General features: G+C 50.8%; 3 protein-coding genes across 3 annotated transcripts; all 3 read left to right on the top strand.

The window, feature by feature from the left end:
* Positions 1-414: 414 nt before the first annotated feature.
* Positions 415-2,510, top strand: sti1 (Hsp90 cochaperone STI1). Its single transcript, XM_025689795.1, has 3 exons — positions 415-689; positions 747-1,488; positions 1,544-2,510. Exons 2-3 carry the CDS (start codon positions 878-880, stop codon positions 2,274-2,276), a joined length of 1,344 nt encoding a protein of 447 aa, XP_025541803.1. The 5' UTR covers positions 415-689; positions 747-877; the 3' UTR covers positions 2,277-2,510.
* Positions 2,511-5,914: 3,404 nt separating this feature from the next.
* On the top strand, positions 5,915-6,402 carry BO79DRAFT_170088 (uncharacterized protein; the record flags this gene model as incomplete). The annotated part of the gene is made up of 1 exon (XM_025679519.1): positions 5,915-6,402. A coding segment is annotated over one exon (280 nt), but the record flags the coding sequence as incomplete, so codon positions are not given.
* A 179-nt stretch (positions 6,403-6,581) lies between these two features.
* Positions 6,582-11,513, top strand: BO79DRAFT_142781 (putative membrane bound C2 domain protein (vp115); the record flags this gene model as incomplete). Its single annotated transcript, XM_025678294.1, has 7 exons — positions 6,582-6,794; positions 6,870-6,932; positions 7,019-7,274; positions 7,330-9,741; positions 9,795-9,935; positions 9,987-10,129; positions 10,179-11,513. The coding sequence occupies 7 exons, from the start codon at positions 6,582-6,584 to the stop codon at positions 11,511-11,513; spliced, it is 4,563 nt and encodes a 1,520-aa protein (XP_025541801.1).
* Between the last annotated feature and the right edge of the window lie 1,686 nt (positions 11,514-13,199).

Raw genomic sequence — 13,199 nt, 5'->3', positions numbered from 1 at the left:
AGGCCGAAAAGAAGATGTTTTTGGCGGCTTTTCTTTCTCTTTGGGTTTAGCGGGGGAGTCACTTTGGCCCGGAAGGGTTTAGGGCCAGTCCTAGCTTTGACAGCCTGTGTCTGCCTTGTAGCCTTGCAGCCTTGCAGCCTTACTGCCTCATGATCTGTGCTGTGGCCTCAGGCTGGAACCCTGTCTCTCGGAAATTTCGAGAAGCTCCCGGCAAAAGAGAAGAAGCTCCGGTTTAACTGATCTGCCCGGTCCAGCTGCCCCCGTCTCTCACTTATTTCCCCAACTCACCACCACATTTCCATCCTTTTGCTTCTACATCATATACCCCTTGGAAGTTATACAGCATGGCTGACGCTCTGAAAGCTGAAGGCAACAAGGCCTTCTCCGCAAAGGACTATGCTACTGCGGTGTATGTATCTCTCTCCCCCGGTTTACCCCGCTTGCAAAAAGGTCTGGGAGGATCGAAGCCATGAACCGCAGCTGATTGGCCTATAGTGAGAAGTTCACCCAAGCTATCGAAATCGAGCCCTCAAACCACATTCTCTACTCCAACCGTTCGGCTGTCTACTCCGCGCAATCCCAATACGAGAAGGCTCTCGAGGATGCCAACAAGGCTACGGATCTCAAGGCGGACTGGTCGAAGGGATGGCTCCGCAAGGGTGCCGCTTACCGTGGTCTAGGCGACCTTTGTAAGTTGAGAGATGTACTGTGGTGAGACTAGATCGGGGTTACTAATACGTATGTAGTGGCTGCCCACGATGCGTACGAAGAGGCCCTCAAGCTCGAGCCTACCAACGAACAGGCCAAGACCGGTTTCAATGCTGTCAAGAGGGCTATCGAGGCTGAGGCCACGGCCGACGGTGTTACAGGTGACCCTATGGGAGGACTCGGTGGTATCTTCAACGACCCTCAGATGTATCAGAAGCTGGCCAGCAACCCCAAGACCTCCCCGCTCTTGGCCGACGCCGACTTCATGGCCAAGCTTCAGCGCATTCAGCAGAACCCGAACAGCGTTGGTCAGGAGATTCAAGACCCTCGCTTCTTGCAGGTCATGAGTGTGTTGCTGGGTATTGACATGAGCTTCGGCGCTCCCCCGGAGGGCGCTAGCTCTGCCGGTGCTGCCCCCGAGGCTGAGGAGGATGTGCCCATGCCTGATGCTCGCCCTGCCGCTGCTGAGAAGAAGGAACCTGAACCGGCACCCGAGCCCGAGGCTGAGCCCGAGGACGAGGAGGCGATCGCCAAGAAGAAGGCCCAGGAAGCTGCTGACGCCGAGAAGAAGATTGGTAACGACTTCTACAAGAAGAAGCAGTTCGATGAGGCTATCGAGCACTACAACAAGGCCTGGGAGCTGCACAAGGATATTACGTACCTCAACAACCTTGGTGCTGCCAAGTTCGAGAAGGGTGACCTCCAGGGCGCCATCGAGACCTGCCAGAAGGCCGTCGAGGAGGGCCGTGAGCTTCGTGCTGACTTCAAGGCTCTTGCCAAGTAAGATACCTGTGGGTGTGACTACCGACGCGGTTACTAATTCAGTTGTCTACAGGGCTTTCGGAAGAATCGGTACTGCACACGAGAAGCTGGGCGACCTTGCCCAGGCCATCGAGTACTACCACAAGTCGCTCACTGAGCACCGCACACCCGATGTCCTGACTAAGCTGCGGAACGCCGAGAAGGCCAAGGCCAAGGCCGAGAAGGAGGCCTACGTTGACCCCGCCGAGGCCGAGAAGGCCCGTGAACTGGGACAGAAGAAGTTCCAGGAGGCTGACTGGCCTGGTGCCGTCGAGGCCTTCTCCGAAATGGTCAAGCGGGCGCCCGAGGACCCCCGCGGTTACTCCAACCGGGCTGCCGCCCTCATCAAGCTGATGGCCTTCCCTCAGGCCGTTCAGGACTGTGACGAGGCCACCAAGCGTGACCCCAAGTTCATCCGCGCCTACATGCGCAAGGCTCAGGCCTTGATCGCCATGAAGGAGTACAACAAGGCTCTGGATGCCTGCACGGAAGCTTCTGAGCACGACGATGGCACCCATGCTCGCGAGATCGACCAGCAGCAGCAGAAGTGCCTGGAGGCTCAGTTCAGCGCCCGTGCCGGCGAGACCGAGCAGCAGACCATGGAGAGAATCCAGAACGACCCCGAGGTAAGTCATGACCGTAAACAGAGAGCTTGCAGGATGTCTCGACTAACTCTTCATAGATCATGTCCATCCTCCAAGACCCTGTCATGCAGAGCATTCTGCAACAGGCCAAGAGCGACCCTGCCGCTCTGCAGGAGCACATGAAGAACGCCCAGGTGCGGATGAAGATCCAGAAGCTGATGGCTGCTGGTGTCATTCGCCTCGGACGGTGAGAGGCGAGCAGTATAAATGAAAGCCCACACATTCCTAGTAATGCAAATGAAGAAAAAGCGGACTGGATTGGCACGGCGATTAATTGATGTCTTTGTTTTTTTACGGCGATTACGATGCATGTGTTTCTAGTGACATGAGATGACATCCGAATTGATTATATATCAGTTGCAAATTGCAACGTTTGCTAAGACCCGACTAGTACTAGTAGTCTACGTAGAAACTAAACCCCCACCCTAGCTTAAGAGTTACTAATTGAAGACAGCAACTAGTACCTAGTGACGGCGATGACCGGGATGCAAAATAGTAGATAGTAGACCGCCACGCCACATGCCTGCTCCCTCGCTTAATACTACAGCAAAACCACATCAAGATTGCAGACAGCCCTTTTTCCTGGATCCAGATCTGGCTTTAGATCCGAATCGGATAGCCGATATCCGTTCCAGTGATCAATTCAGAGCAGTGCCTGTCTCTTTGACCAAAGTAGTAACTTAACAGATGGGTGTGGGTAATCCCCGATCCCCGACGCGATCCAAAATTCGAACCACTTTTCTTCCTTTTTCAGCACATTCCAGCCACAACACCACACCACATCACATCACACTAACCCATATCTTACGTTGCCGACATAAGCCAAAGGCAGAAAGAGAGATAGAATAACCCCGTGGTTATCAATTCCGACTCTTCCGATAGAATATATTGACATGTGACTACTGTAGGCAAGATAATAATACGAAGGTACTCCGTATCTTGTCTCAAATATCTTAATTCCCCAGCCACCACCACCTCCTCCCTCTCCATCGACACATCTTCCAATGGTTGGGTTTATCCAGAGAGTAAATTCCGCGGTAGGCGAAACCTCGGACATAAGTGGTAGTTAGTTAGTAGTCTTAGCTTAGGTACCCCACTGTTCGTTCCGAAGACCCAGCCTCAGTTCCAGTTTTCAGTTCCCAGCCACTCGTGAATTAAACCTCAAAAGGATAACTTAATTTGAGTTTCGTGTTTGTTGGATTGGTTCTAACGAGTGCGTCGTCATCGGGTAGCTTTCATACCAGATAAATAGATAGATGGATAGATAATTTAGATAGATAGTATACACAAACTGTTGACTCTTTGTAAGTAGATAAATAGTAGTAGTAGTAGTGGTGGTGGTGGTGGTGGTGCATATCTCCTTTATCTCCAATCGGACCCGAAAGGAATGTAATTGTCTGATATCCACTAGTAGTCACCAATGTAGTATGTGGGACAAATTCGCAGTGAGATTACATTGTGGCAAATTTGTTTTTCTTTTCTCCGCCCATCCATCCATCCATCCATCCATCAAGTCTGGGTCCGTGCCGTTTTTTTGTTCATCGTTCGTTCCTGCTGTGGTACGTACGTAGTACTTTTTTTAGTTTTTACTGGGCAGCGGTCTGTCCACTGGGTATGTGTGTGGCTGGTGAGAAGGAAGAAGAGAACAGAACCCGCTGGGCTGAGCTGTAGCTAGTACAATGTGGTTAGTCAGGTTTAATCATTGTGGAAGTCATTTCCGGATTGTTTGCTTTGCTTGTTTGTTAGTTAGTTGGTTAGTTGGGGGTGTGGATTAGGGTTGGTATTTCGTTTGGGATGGGGTTTGTAGTGATGATATTTATCATTATTTGTTTGTGAGTACTTTGTAGTCTTCTGTAGGATGTGGATGTGGTGAGATTTGCATTACAGCCAAGTAGATAGGCCGATCGATGGTGGTGGTGGATTCCCGACACGGGCTGACAACAGTACTTACTGTAGTTAAAAGAGAAGTGAGTGAGAAAATTGCAGATCCGTTGGAACAAAACAACTTTTCATGTCAAAGTTTCAACTAACTAACCGACTGCTTCTTTTTTTTTTTACTTTTCTTAATTCAGATTGGATCTACGATGATTGCGTAGACAGGGTACAAGGGTTTGTTTCATTTTTTTTTTTTATTTGGTTGCTTTATTTTCTTTCTGTTCCTGATTTATAATTGTATTATTTTAGCGTGCTGTAAGATAATAATAAATACTAAGTGCGAATTGTGAAAGCGCTGTAGCCTGCCTGCATTATTATGTATACTTGCAGATTTGTTTTTCTTTTTGTTGCAGCCTTGGAAAGGATGATGGGATAAATGGACAGTTCATTGCATGCCACGTGTAACAACAACACCTTGCCACTATTACTGCATGGGATAGCGATGTTAGCGCTGATGATGATGTATCCCGAGTTAAGAATTAGAGGTTATACTTGACTAGGAAGGGGTTACGCATGCAGTGTAAACTTGGAAGGGAATCAATCCTAGTACTCTTAGTAGTCTAGTACCACTATTCTCGTTCTTTGGATATTGGATATTAAAATCTCCATACTACTAGTAGTACTCCTTACTAAAGAGGAGAGGGGGGTATGGACCTTAGGGCTACCAACCAAAGTTGCAGTTAATATTCTCAGGTCAGAATTGACAAATAAGAACGAGCATGACTCGTAGCATTGGGACTGTAGTCAATATGTGCTGGTCAACACTAATCCCTGGGAGGGTTAGAATTCCGGCTCTAGGATGGTTAGTTAGCGAAGAAAGCCAAACCAAAGCCCGAAAGAAACTGCGAGAGAGAGGAGAACTTCGGAAATCAGAGGCAGAGGAACCCGCAATTGTGGCGGAAAAGTAGGAAGGGGGGGGAAGAGGAGAGGAGAGAAAATCCCAATCGGTGGCGGTGCAGGGCACAATCCATAATGCCAATAGATCGTAGACCGGCGCCCACTAGTCGATCGCGCCGGGGATGGTCCGCTGCTTGACAGGATATCCATGGTAGATGGCGTTTCGGATCGTGCACTCTCGGCGGAGATACTTCTTGTTGTTCGTGTAGATAATTGAGAACTGGGTGAAACTGAAGAAATTCTTGGATTATTATTATCTTCCGATTGAATCGGGAAGAAAGATGGAACAGGCCACTGCCATCTGTAATGTACTAGTACTTTGTAAATAGCTGGAGATCTCCTGATCGTTAGTACTTAGGGAGGAGTGAGACGGCGTACCGGGAATCTGGAAGGGGGCAGATGTGGGGAGAAGGGCTCACAGTAATGCAGATGCTGCCTCCACGAGAATTGGTCGCCTTGGATGCGATCGGCAGCCGTTCCCTTCTCGAAGATCCTCTCTCTTTTTATTTTCTCGTCTTTGCTTTTTTTTGGTGCTCTTGATGTCATGGCCACATCTGCCGCACAGATATTAATATTAATTCCTTTTATTTTATTATTTAATGAAAACTGTCACAATTTGAGTCCAGTGGTACCGACATTAGGTCGTGCAGCCGTCACCGTTTCGAGTCCCTAACAGTACTACTATGTGATATGATATGATGATATATCCCACCTAGGCAATAATAATTAAAAATAATCGGAATTGCTGAAAGAGTCTAAATTTGTCTGGATCGACCAAGAATAACAAAGTGGCCTTCACCAGCCACGATTCCTTTTCCCTTTCCTTCTTTTTCCCTGACGCAAGTGGCTAGAAAGTTGCTGTGACTTTTGCGAAACTCAATCCACTCACTCACTCTCTTCGTCCCGATCGATCATCTTCTCGTTTGTCTCCTCGGTATCCCCTTCCCTTCTTCCTCTTCCCCCCGTTTCCTCCTCATTACTACGTATCTTTTCCCTTTCTCCCTCCCTTTCCCTACCCTCCTCCCCCATCATCATCATCCGGCTTTAAACCTTCAGGTAAGTAAAGCTTGTTTCCCGCTTCTCTCTCCCCCAATTCCCTCCTTTCCCATTCCTTTACTCCTATCCCCATCCTCATACTACCTTCCACTCCCCCCGACCATCCCCGACATTTCTCCCATCCATAGCTTTTCCCGGAGCTGCCGTGCCTGAGCCACCTCCCCGCTGCGGAGGCCTTCCACCGTCCCACGGCAAGGCAACCATCCAAACACTAAGCGCCAGCAATCTATCCACTTCCTTCGGCGTGGTCCCTCAACTCCTCTATCCTTATCCACTTTTTTTTCTTCGCTCCCTCTCTGTGTCCTTTGTAGTACCTTTGTTCGTCTCACATCCTTATTTCTCGAACTTCCCCCCCCCCTCTCCCCTCCCCCTCCCCCTTGCGATTTCCCCTCACCTACTACCACCACCACCACCCACCAAACGAATAGGGGAAAAGGCAAGTTCCATTGACCGGATCATCCAGGTTGTACCGGTTGGGGATTTGTAGTAGGTGAATTTTCACCCGAGGCTCGCACCCTCTTCCTCAACCCTCTCAGAGCCATGGCGTCGCAAGACGTAGAGGGCAGCAAGGCCGAATTGAAGCAGCAGGGCGCCATTGAGGTCGCCCAGCAGGCCTCCCAGGACCCCCAGTCCCACCTCCGGGCCGAAGCTGTCGAAAAGGCTCTGGTCGAGGAGACCCGAAAGGCTGGCGTCCCGGCCTATCAATTCGATCCCGATGCATCCCCGGACGACAAAGCTGCCGCAGCAAGAGCCGTAGGTTCCCCCCCGAGATTAACGGGTGTGTCGCGTGGGCATTTGTGAGCTGACAAGAGCTTCCCTGGTATCTAGCGTCTCCCCCCGGGCTTTCATCATGACCATAAACCGAAAGGTGTGGCTGTCGTGACCGACAAAGTAAGCTTCATACCCAAATCATTGCCTTTGTCTGTTCTGCTTTTTACCCCAGAGAACTATCGCTAAGCACTGTTGGCATACTATAGGACGACGGCACCGCTGATCAGTACGACCTACCCCCTCCGAGATCCGCCACCGACCTCCTGCAGGAAAAGGCCGACGAGGCCTCGGCTGCTCCAAATGGTGAAGCTCCTGTCGAAGAAGACATGCGCTGGGCTCGCGACCGGACCGGTTGGGCCCCGCAGTTTGAACACCAACCAACGCAGGAAGAAAAGGAGGAAGGCACACTCCTGGATCACCAGACGTTCCTGGAGGGAAGACTGGATGACAAGTTCTTTGGAGGTGAGGAGATCTGCAGCTCTTAGACGCTCGAGGGGAAACTGACCTGACTGCTTAGATTGGTACCACAACGCTGGTGTCATCGTGTTCGCCTGTCTCTCGTCATGGGTTATCGCAGTTCTAGGCGGAGGTTTGGCCTGGATCTTCATTGTCATGGCCGCTTGTAGTACGTACTACCGCACGTCCATTCGCCGCGTCCGCCGCAACTTCCGAGACGATGTGAACCGTGAGATGGCCAAGCAGCGCCTGGAAACCGATACCGAGAGTCTGGAATGGATCAACAGCTTTTTGGTCAAGTTCTGGCCTATCTACGCTCCCGTCCTCTGTGATACGATCATCAACTCGGTTGATCAGGTCCTGAGTACCTCCACCCCGGCAATGATCGACAACCTGCGCCTGAAGACTTTCGTGCTCGGTTCTAAGCCGCCGCGTTTGGAGCACGTCAAGACATACCCCAAGACCGAGGTCGACACCGTCATCATGGATTGGAAGTTCAGTTTCACGCCCAACGACACTATGGATTTGACTGCCCGCCAGCTGAAGAACAAGATCAACCCCAAGGTTGTTCTGGAAGTCAGACTGGGTAAAGGTCTGGTCAGCAAGGGTCTCGATGTTATCGTCGAAGACATGGCTTGCACCGGTTTGATGCGCGTCAAGGTTAAGCTGCAAATCCCGTTCCCTCATATCGAGCGAGTGGATGTGTGCTTCATGGAACCCCCCGAGATCGACTATGTCTGCAAACCCCTTGGTGGTGATACCCTCGGTTTCGACATCAACTTCATCCCTGGTCTGGAGACTTTCATCAAGGATCAGATTCACAGCAATCTGCGCCCGATGATGTACGCTCCGAATGTCTTCCCGGTTGAAATCGCCAAGATGCTGGCTGGCAACGCGATAGACCAAGCCATTGGTGTTGTTGCTGTCACTCTGCACGGCGCTCGCCAGCTCAAGAACCCTGACGCGTTTGCCGGTACCCCTGATCCGTATGCGGTTGTCTCTTTGAACAATCGGGTTGAACTGGGTCGCACCAAGACCATCAATGATACCGACAGCCCCAGGTGGAACGAAACGATCTATGTTATCATCACGTCCTTTGCTGAATCTTTGACTATTACTCCGTATGATTGGAACGAGTTCCGCAAGGACAAGGAATTGGGAGCTGCCACCTTCCCTCTGGAGAGGCTCGAACAGCAGGCCGAACACGAGGGTCTCTACCTGGAAGTCATGGCAGGCGGAAGATCTCGCGGTGCGATTCATGCGGATATTCGGTTCTTCCCTGTCTTGGAGGGAACCCAGCTTGAAAATGGTCAGACTCAACCACCCCCGGAAATGAACACTGGTATCGCTCGTTTCGTCGTGGAGCAGGCTAAGGACTTGGACGCATCGAAGAGTATGGTTGGTCAGCTCAACCCTTACGGTGTCCTCCTCTTGAACGGCAAGGAAATCCACATCACGAAGAAGCTGAAGCGCACGAACAACCCTATCTTCCAGAATGCCTCCAAGGAATTCCTGGTCACTGACAGGAAGAGTGCCCGTCTCGGTCTTGTCATCAAGGATGATCGTGACCTTGGCAGGGACCCGGTTATCGGTACCTACCAGATCAAGATGAACGACATGCTCAAGGTGATGGAGAAGGGCCAGCAATGGTTCCATCTGAACGGTGCTAAGTCGGGCCGCGCCAAGCTCCTTCTGGACTGGAAGCCTGTTGCACTGGCTGGAATTGCTGGAGGCTCCGGCTATGTTGATCCCATTGGTGTCATGCGTTTCCACTTCAAGAGTGCAAGTGATCTTCGGAACTTGGAAGCCTTCGGTGCTTCCGACCCATACGCAAGGGTGTTGCTCTCTGGTTACCAGAAAGCACGGACTGTCACTTTCAGGAATAACCTTAACCCCGAATGGGACGAAGTGGTCTACGTTCCCGTCCACAGCCCCCACGAGAAGATTACTCTGGAGGTCATGGATGAGGAAACTATCAATGACGATCGTACACTGGGCTCTGTTGATCTTCGTGTTTCCGACTACGTCCGGGAGAACGAGGAAGGCGGATATGAGATTGACGATGAAAGGCAGCTTATTTCCAGCCCTCTGCGCAGCGGCCGCTCTCAAAAGGGTACCTTGAACTACACCGTTGCCTTCTACCCCTCCATTCCCGTGGTCAACCCCGAGGATGAGGAGAAGGAGGAAGAGAATCTCAATGGCGATGCGGAGGGAGCTGAGCTGTCACGGAAGAGCACCGATTCCAAGCGTGTGGGCGGCCACTCCAAGACTGCCAGCGTGGACTCCAAGGCAACAACTGCTCTTAATGGAACTTCTCCGAATGGTGTTACTCGCGAGGCTCAGAGCAGTCGCGCAAGCCTGGACACGAACGGCACTCGGCCACAAACTGCTAAGGACTCTGAAACAATGTCGGTTAAATCGATCAAGGAGGTGCCCAAGACCTATATCTCTGCGGAGGATCTTACCAAATACGGTGCGTTTGCTTCGATGCCCTTCAGCTCTGTGCTCAAACTGACCTCGTTACAGAATCTGGTTTCATTGTGTTCAACGTGCATGAAGTCCAGCTCTCTCGTCCCAACGTTCAGGTGGAAGTGCTCATGGATGATTACATGTTCCCTGCCTACTCTTCGCCCAAGGTCCGCAGCAAGACGGCCAAGATCGACGATGGTACGTACTGTTCCAGAATATTGTTGTTACTTAGCTAATGATGCATTGTAGTTGGCGATGCCTTTGTTCGTGAACTCGAGTTCTCCAAGATTACTCTCCGGATCATCGACAAGAACAACACCAAGGATGAGAGCGATGACCACACGGTTGCTAAGCTGACGGGAGATACCCTTACCACTCTGCAGCGCATCTTGGTAAGCCATCTCTCTCTTGACTGACTGTCATTCAGCTAACATGAAGCAGTATACTCCCACGGACCTTACCCTCCGCTCTGCCCAGGGAGAAGTGAGCAAGGTTACCGTTAGTGCCCGGTATATCCCTGTCACCATGAAGCTCGACCCGACTGAGAGTATCAACAACATGGGAACCCTGGTGGTGCACTTCCTGGATGCTGCCGACCTGCCGTCTGCTGATCGGAACGGCTTCAGTGATCCGTACTGCAAGTTCCGTCTTAACGACAAGGAAGTCTTCAAGACCAAGGTGCAGAAGAAGACGCTGCATCCGGCGTGGAATGAAATGGTTGAGACCGATATCAAATCTCGAATCAACAGCACTTGCCGGGTTGATGTGTATGACTGGGATTTCGGTGACAAGGCCGACTACTTGGGTGGTACCCACTTCGATATTACCTCGCTGACTCCATTCGAGTCTAAGGAGATTAGTCTCCCGCTTGACGGGAAGTCGGGTGCGATTCGCCTGAAGCTTCTCTTTAAGCCCTCGTACGTGGTTCGTTCCCGTCAGGGGTCGTCTACGTTCGCTGGTACTTTCGCCACTCCCGGCAAGATTGTCGGTGCCCCCGTGAAGGGAGTCGGCTTCGTTGGTGGCAACGTGATCAAGGGTGCGTCTTTCCTCAAGCACGAAGGGTCCTCTTTCTTGAAGAATGGCATCATGGGACGGTTCCGTGGAGAGGATGGGTCCAGCGTGCATGAGGCCGAGGAGGAGACTCCTGCTCCCCTCGCTCCTGCGGCCATCTTGGTCGAAGGAGAGACCCCTCCCGCTTCGGCGACGACCAACAACCTGCAGCACTCCCGCAGCCGCAGCGTTGCTTCTCACTACGGCGACCGCCTTGGAGTTGCTGGTAAGGGCGAGACGGGAACGGCCACAATTTCGGTCGTTTCTGCCTCCGGATACCCTCCCAACGCCAACGTGCGAGTCTTCATTAAGGCCATCGGCCCCAAGGGCGCCAAGGAGGTCCTGAAGAGTAAGGCTATCAAGTCTGGCGGCGGTCCTGTTTACTACGACCCGTCGCATGAAACGTGCCGCGTGCACAACACGACGGCCGATGCCCAATACCAAGTGCGGGTGGTTGACCATTCCACCTTTGGCTCGGACGGGCAGCTGGGCGAGGCACTCTTCTTCGTGGATGACCAGGGCTCTGTGGCCGGTCAAGACAAGCAGGTCAAGATTGGCACCGGCACGGTCACTCTGCGCAGCAGCTTTGCGATGTCCGAGAACAACCTTCGTCCGGGCACGGCTAACTCCAACAATGATGGAGCCTCGGAGGTGATGGACAGCCCGGACTCTAAGAAGACGGGTCGCCGCAGCTTTCTCAGCAAGCGGAGTGTCAGCGGAGCTTGATTCCGATTGATCCGCGATTATATGCCATTGACGACTTCACTGTATATTATTTATTTCCACTTTTTGACATTGACTCTGTTACTTGTATTGTTGTTTCCCCCTTAACATCCACCACCGTTGTCTTTTTGATTTGCTTAACGTGACGAGATGAGATGTGATATCCATGGGGTTTGTTCGAGTTAGCGTAGTGTTGCTTGGATACCGCCGAATTGGGCGGCTGACAATCAGAAAATTTGCTACGATGGGTTGAGACCAGTGATTGTAGGGTACTAGTAATGCATGTAGATATTGTGATCGAACTTTACCCTAAGGATATTAACTATCATCCGGAGTAGTTCTGACTTTATCCCGATTCACCGCCCAGTTCAAAGAAACTAGTAGTAACTCTAAACCATCGTATCGTTGCATCGTGGCTGGATCGGGTATTGATACTCCCCGTACGGAGTAGTAGTAGTCGACGGAATAATCTGACCGACACTTCCATACAGAGAGCGGGATAACCAGCAGGTGCTTGAGCCTCTTCTCATCATTGGAGGGGGCTGCTGAAGACGTAAGACAAGACATCCATCTGATGGGTCTCGACCTGAGGCCCAACTAGTAACCATCCCCCTCCTGACTGAGAGAACAAGTGAATGAACTGGCACCATCCATCCCCACTACCATCATTCTCGTCCCATCCACCTCGGAACTCAATCCTACTTTTAAGGCGACTAATAAAAGTAACTTGCTAAGTGGACTAAATACTTGGTGTATACCTAGCTAGTTACTTAGTGGTTAGCACGGTTTTCTAGTCGCTTCGATTACGATCTGGCCAGTCACTAAATAAGTAGATGGGTAGGATTGAACTAAAATAACCTGTCTTGCTTGCTGGTCTTAGTAGTTGTCTCGGCCTTAAGTTACTATCTAGTATCTAATTACTTACTTACCTACGGGCCTTTCCGAAAGGTGATCGTGGCGATGGGCGGGCGGCGGATCTTTGCCGAGATTTCTCTTTACTCACCTCTTACTAGACTAGTTCGGAGGAGGAGGAATGATTGTGGGTTTGCCAGGTGTTCATACTATCTACTACGTACTTGAGGTCGAGTTCACTAGTCTTGGTGTAGGTGTAGGGTTGGGTTCGGTTGGACTGACATACATACATGTACATACATCATCACCATACTCCGTATACCGTCAGTTTCAATCTCTAGAAGGGGATCGGAAGGGCACGTAGTGAAATTGGGGGTGGGCGAATCTTCTTGCAGAGCTAGATAGCTAGGTTAGTGCCGACTGCATCAAGGAAAACCAGACATAAGTAACATGCATACATGCAGATTGGTTATTATTATTTTTTCTTAGCGTGGATGGTCTGAGCTTTTCGTGGCGCGAGTCATCTTTTCGGGGATGCGTAGTCCGGAGAATTACCCACTTAGTTTTGTATACTAGTATACTAGTAGCTATTAGATAGATACTACGACTGGGACTTGGTTTTTGGGGGAAGTGATTAAGGGGGTCATAGTTCATAGTTAGTAGTTATACACAGTTCTTTTACTCCGTAGTTTGGATAGCTAGGTTATTAGGGGGGAAGCAGTTGGTAGTAGAAGGTAGAAAGGAGGAGGGGTAAAAAAAGCTGGTGGATGGATGGATGGATGGATTATAATTAGAAATGAAATTAGACTTATTGGGTAACTATCTATGTGCCTAAAG

The sequence above is a fragment of the Aspergillus costaricaensis genome (assembly GCF_003184835.1).
Source record: "Aspergillus costaricaensis CBS 115574 unplaced genomic scaffold BO79scaffold_9, whole genome shotgun sequence".
NCBI lineage: Eukaryota > Fungi > Ascomycota > Eurotiomycetes > Eurotiales > Aspergillaceae > Aspergillus > Aspergillus costaricensis.
The sequence above is the reverse complement of the archived record's forward strand: the minus strand, read 5'-3'. Positions and strand labels throughout refer to the sequence as shown.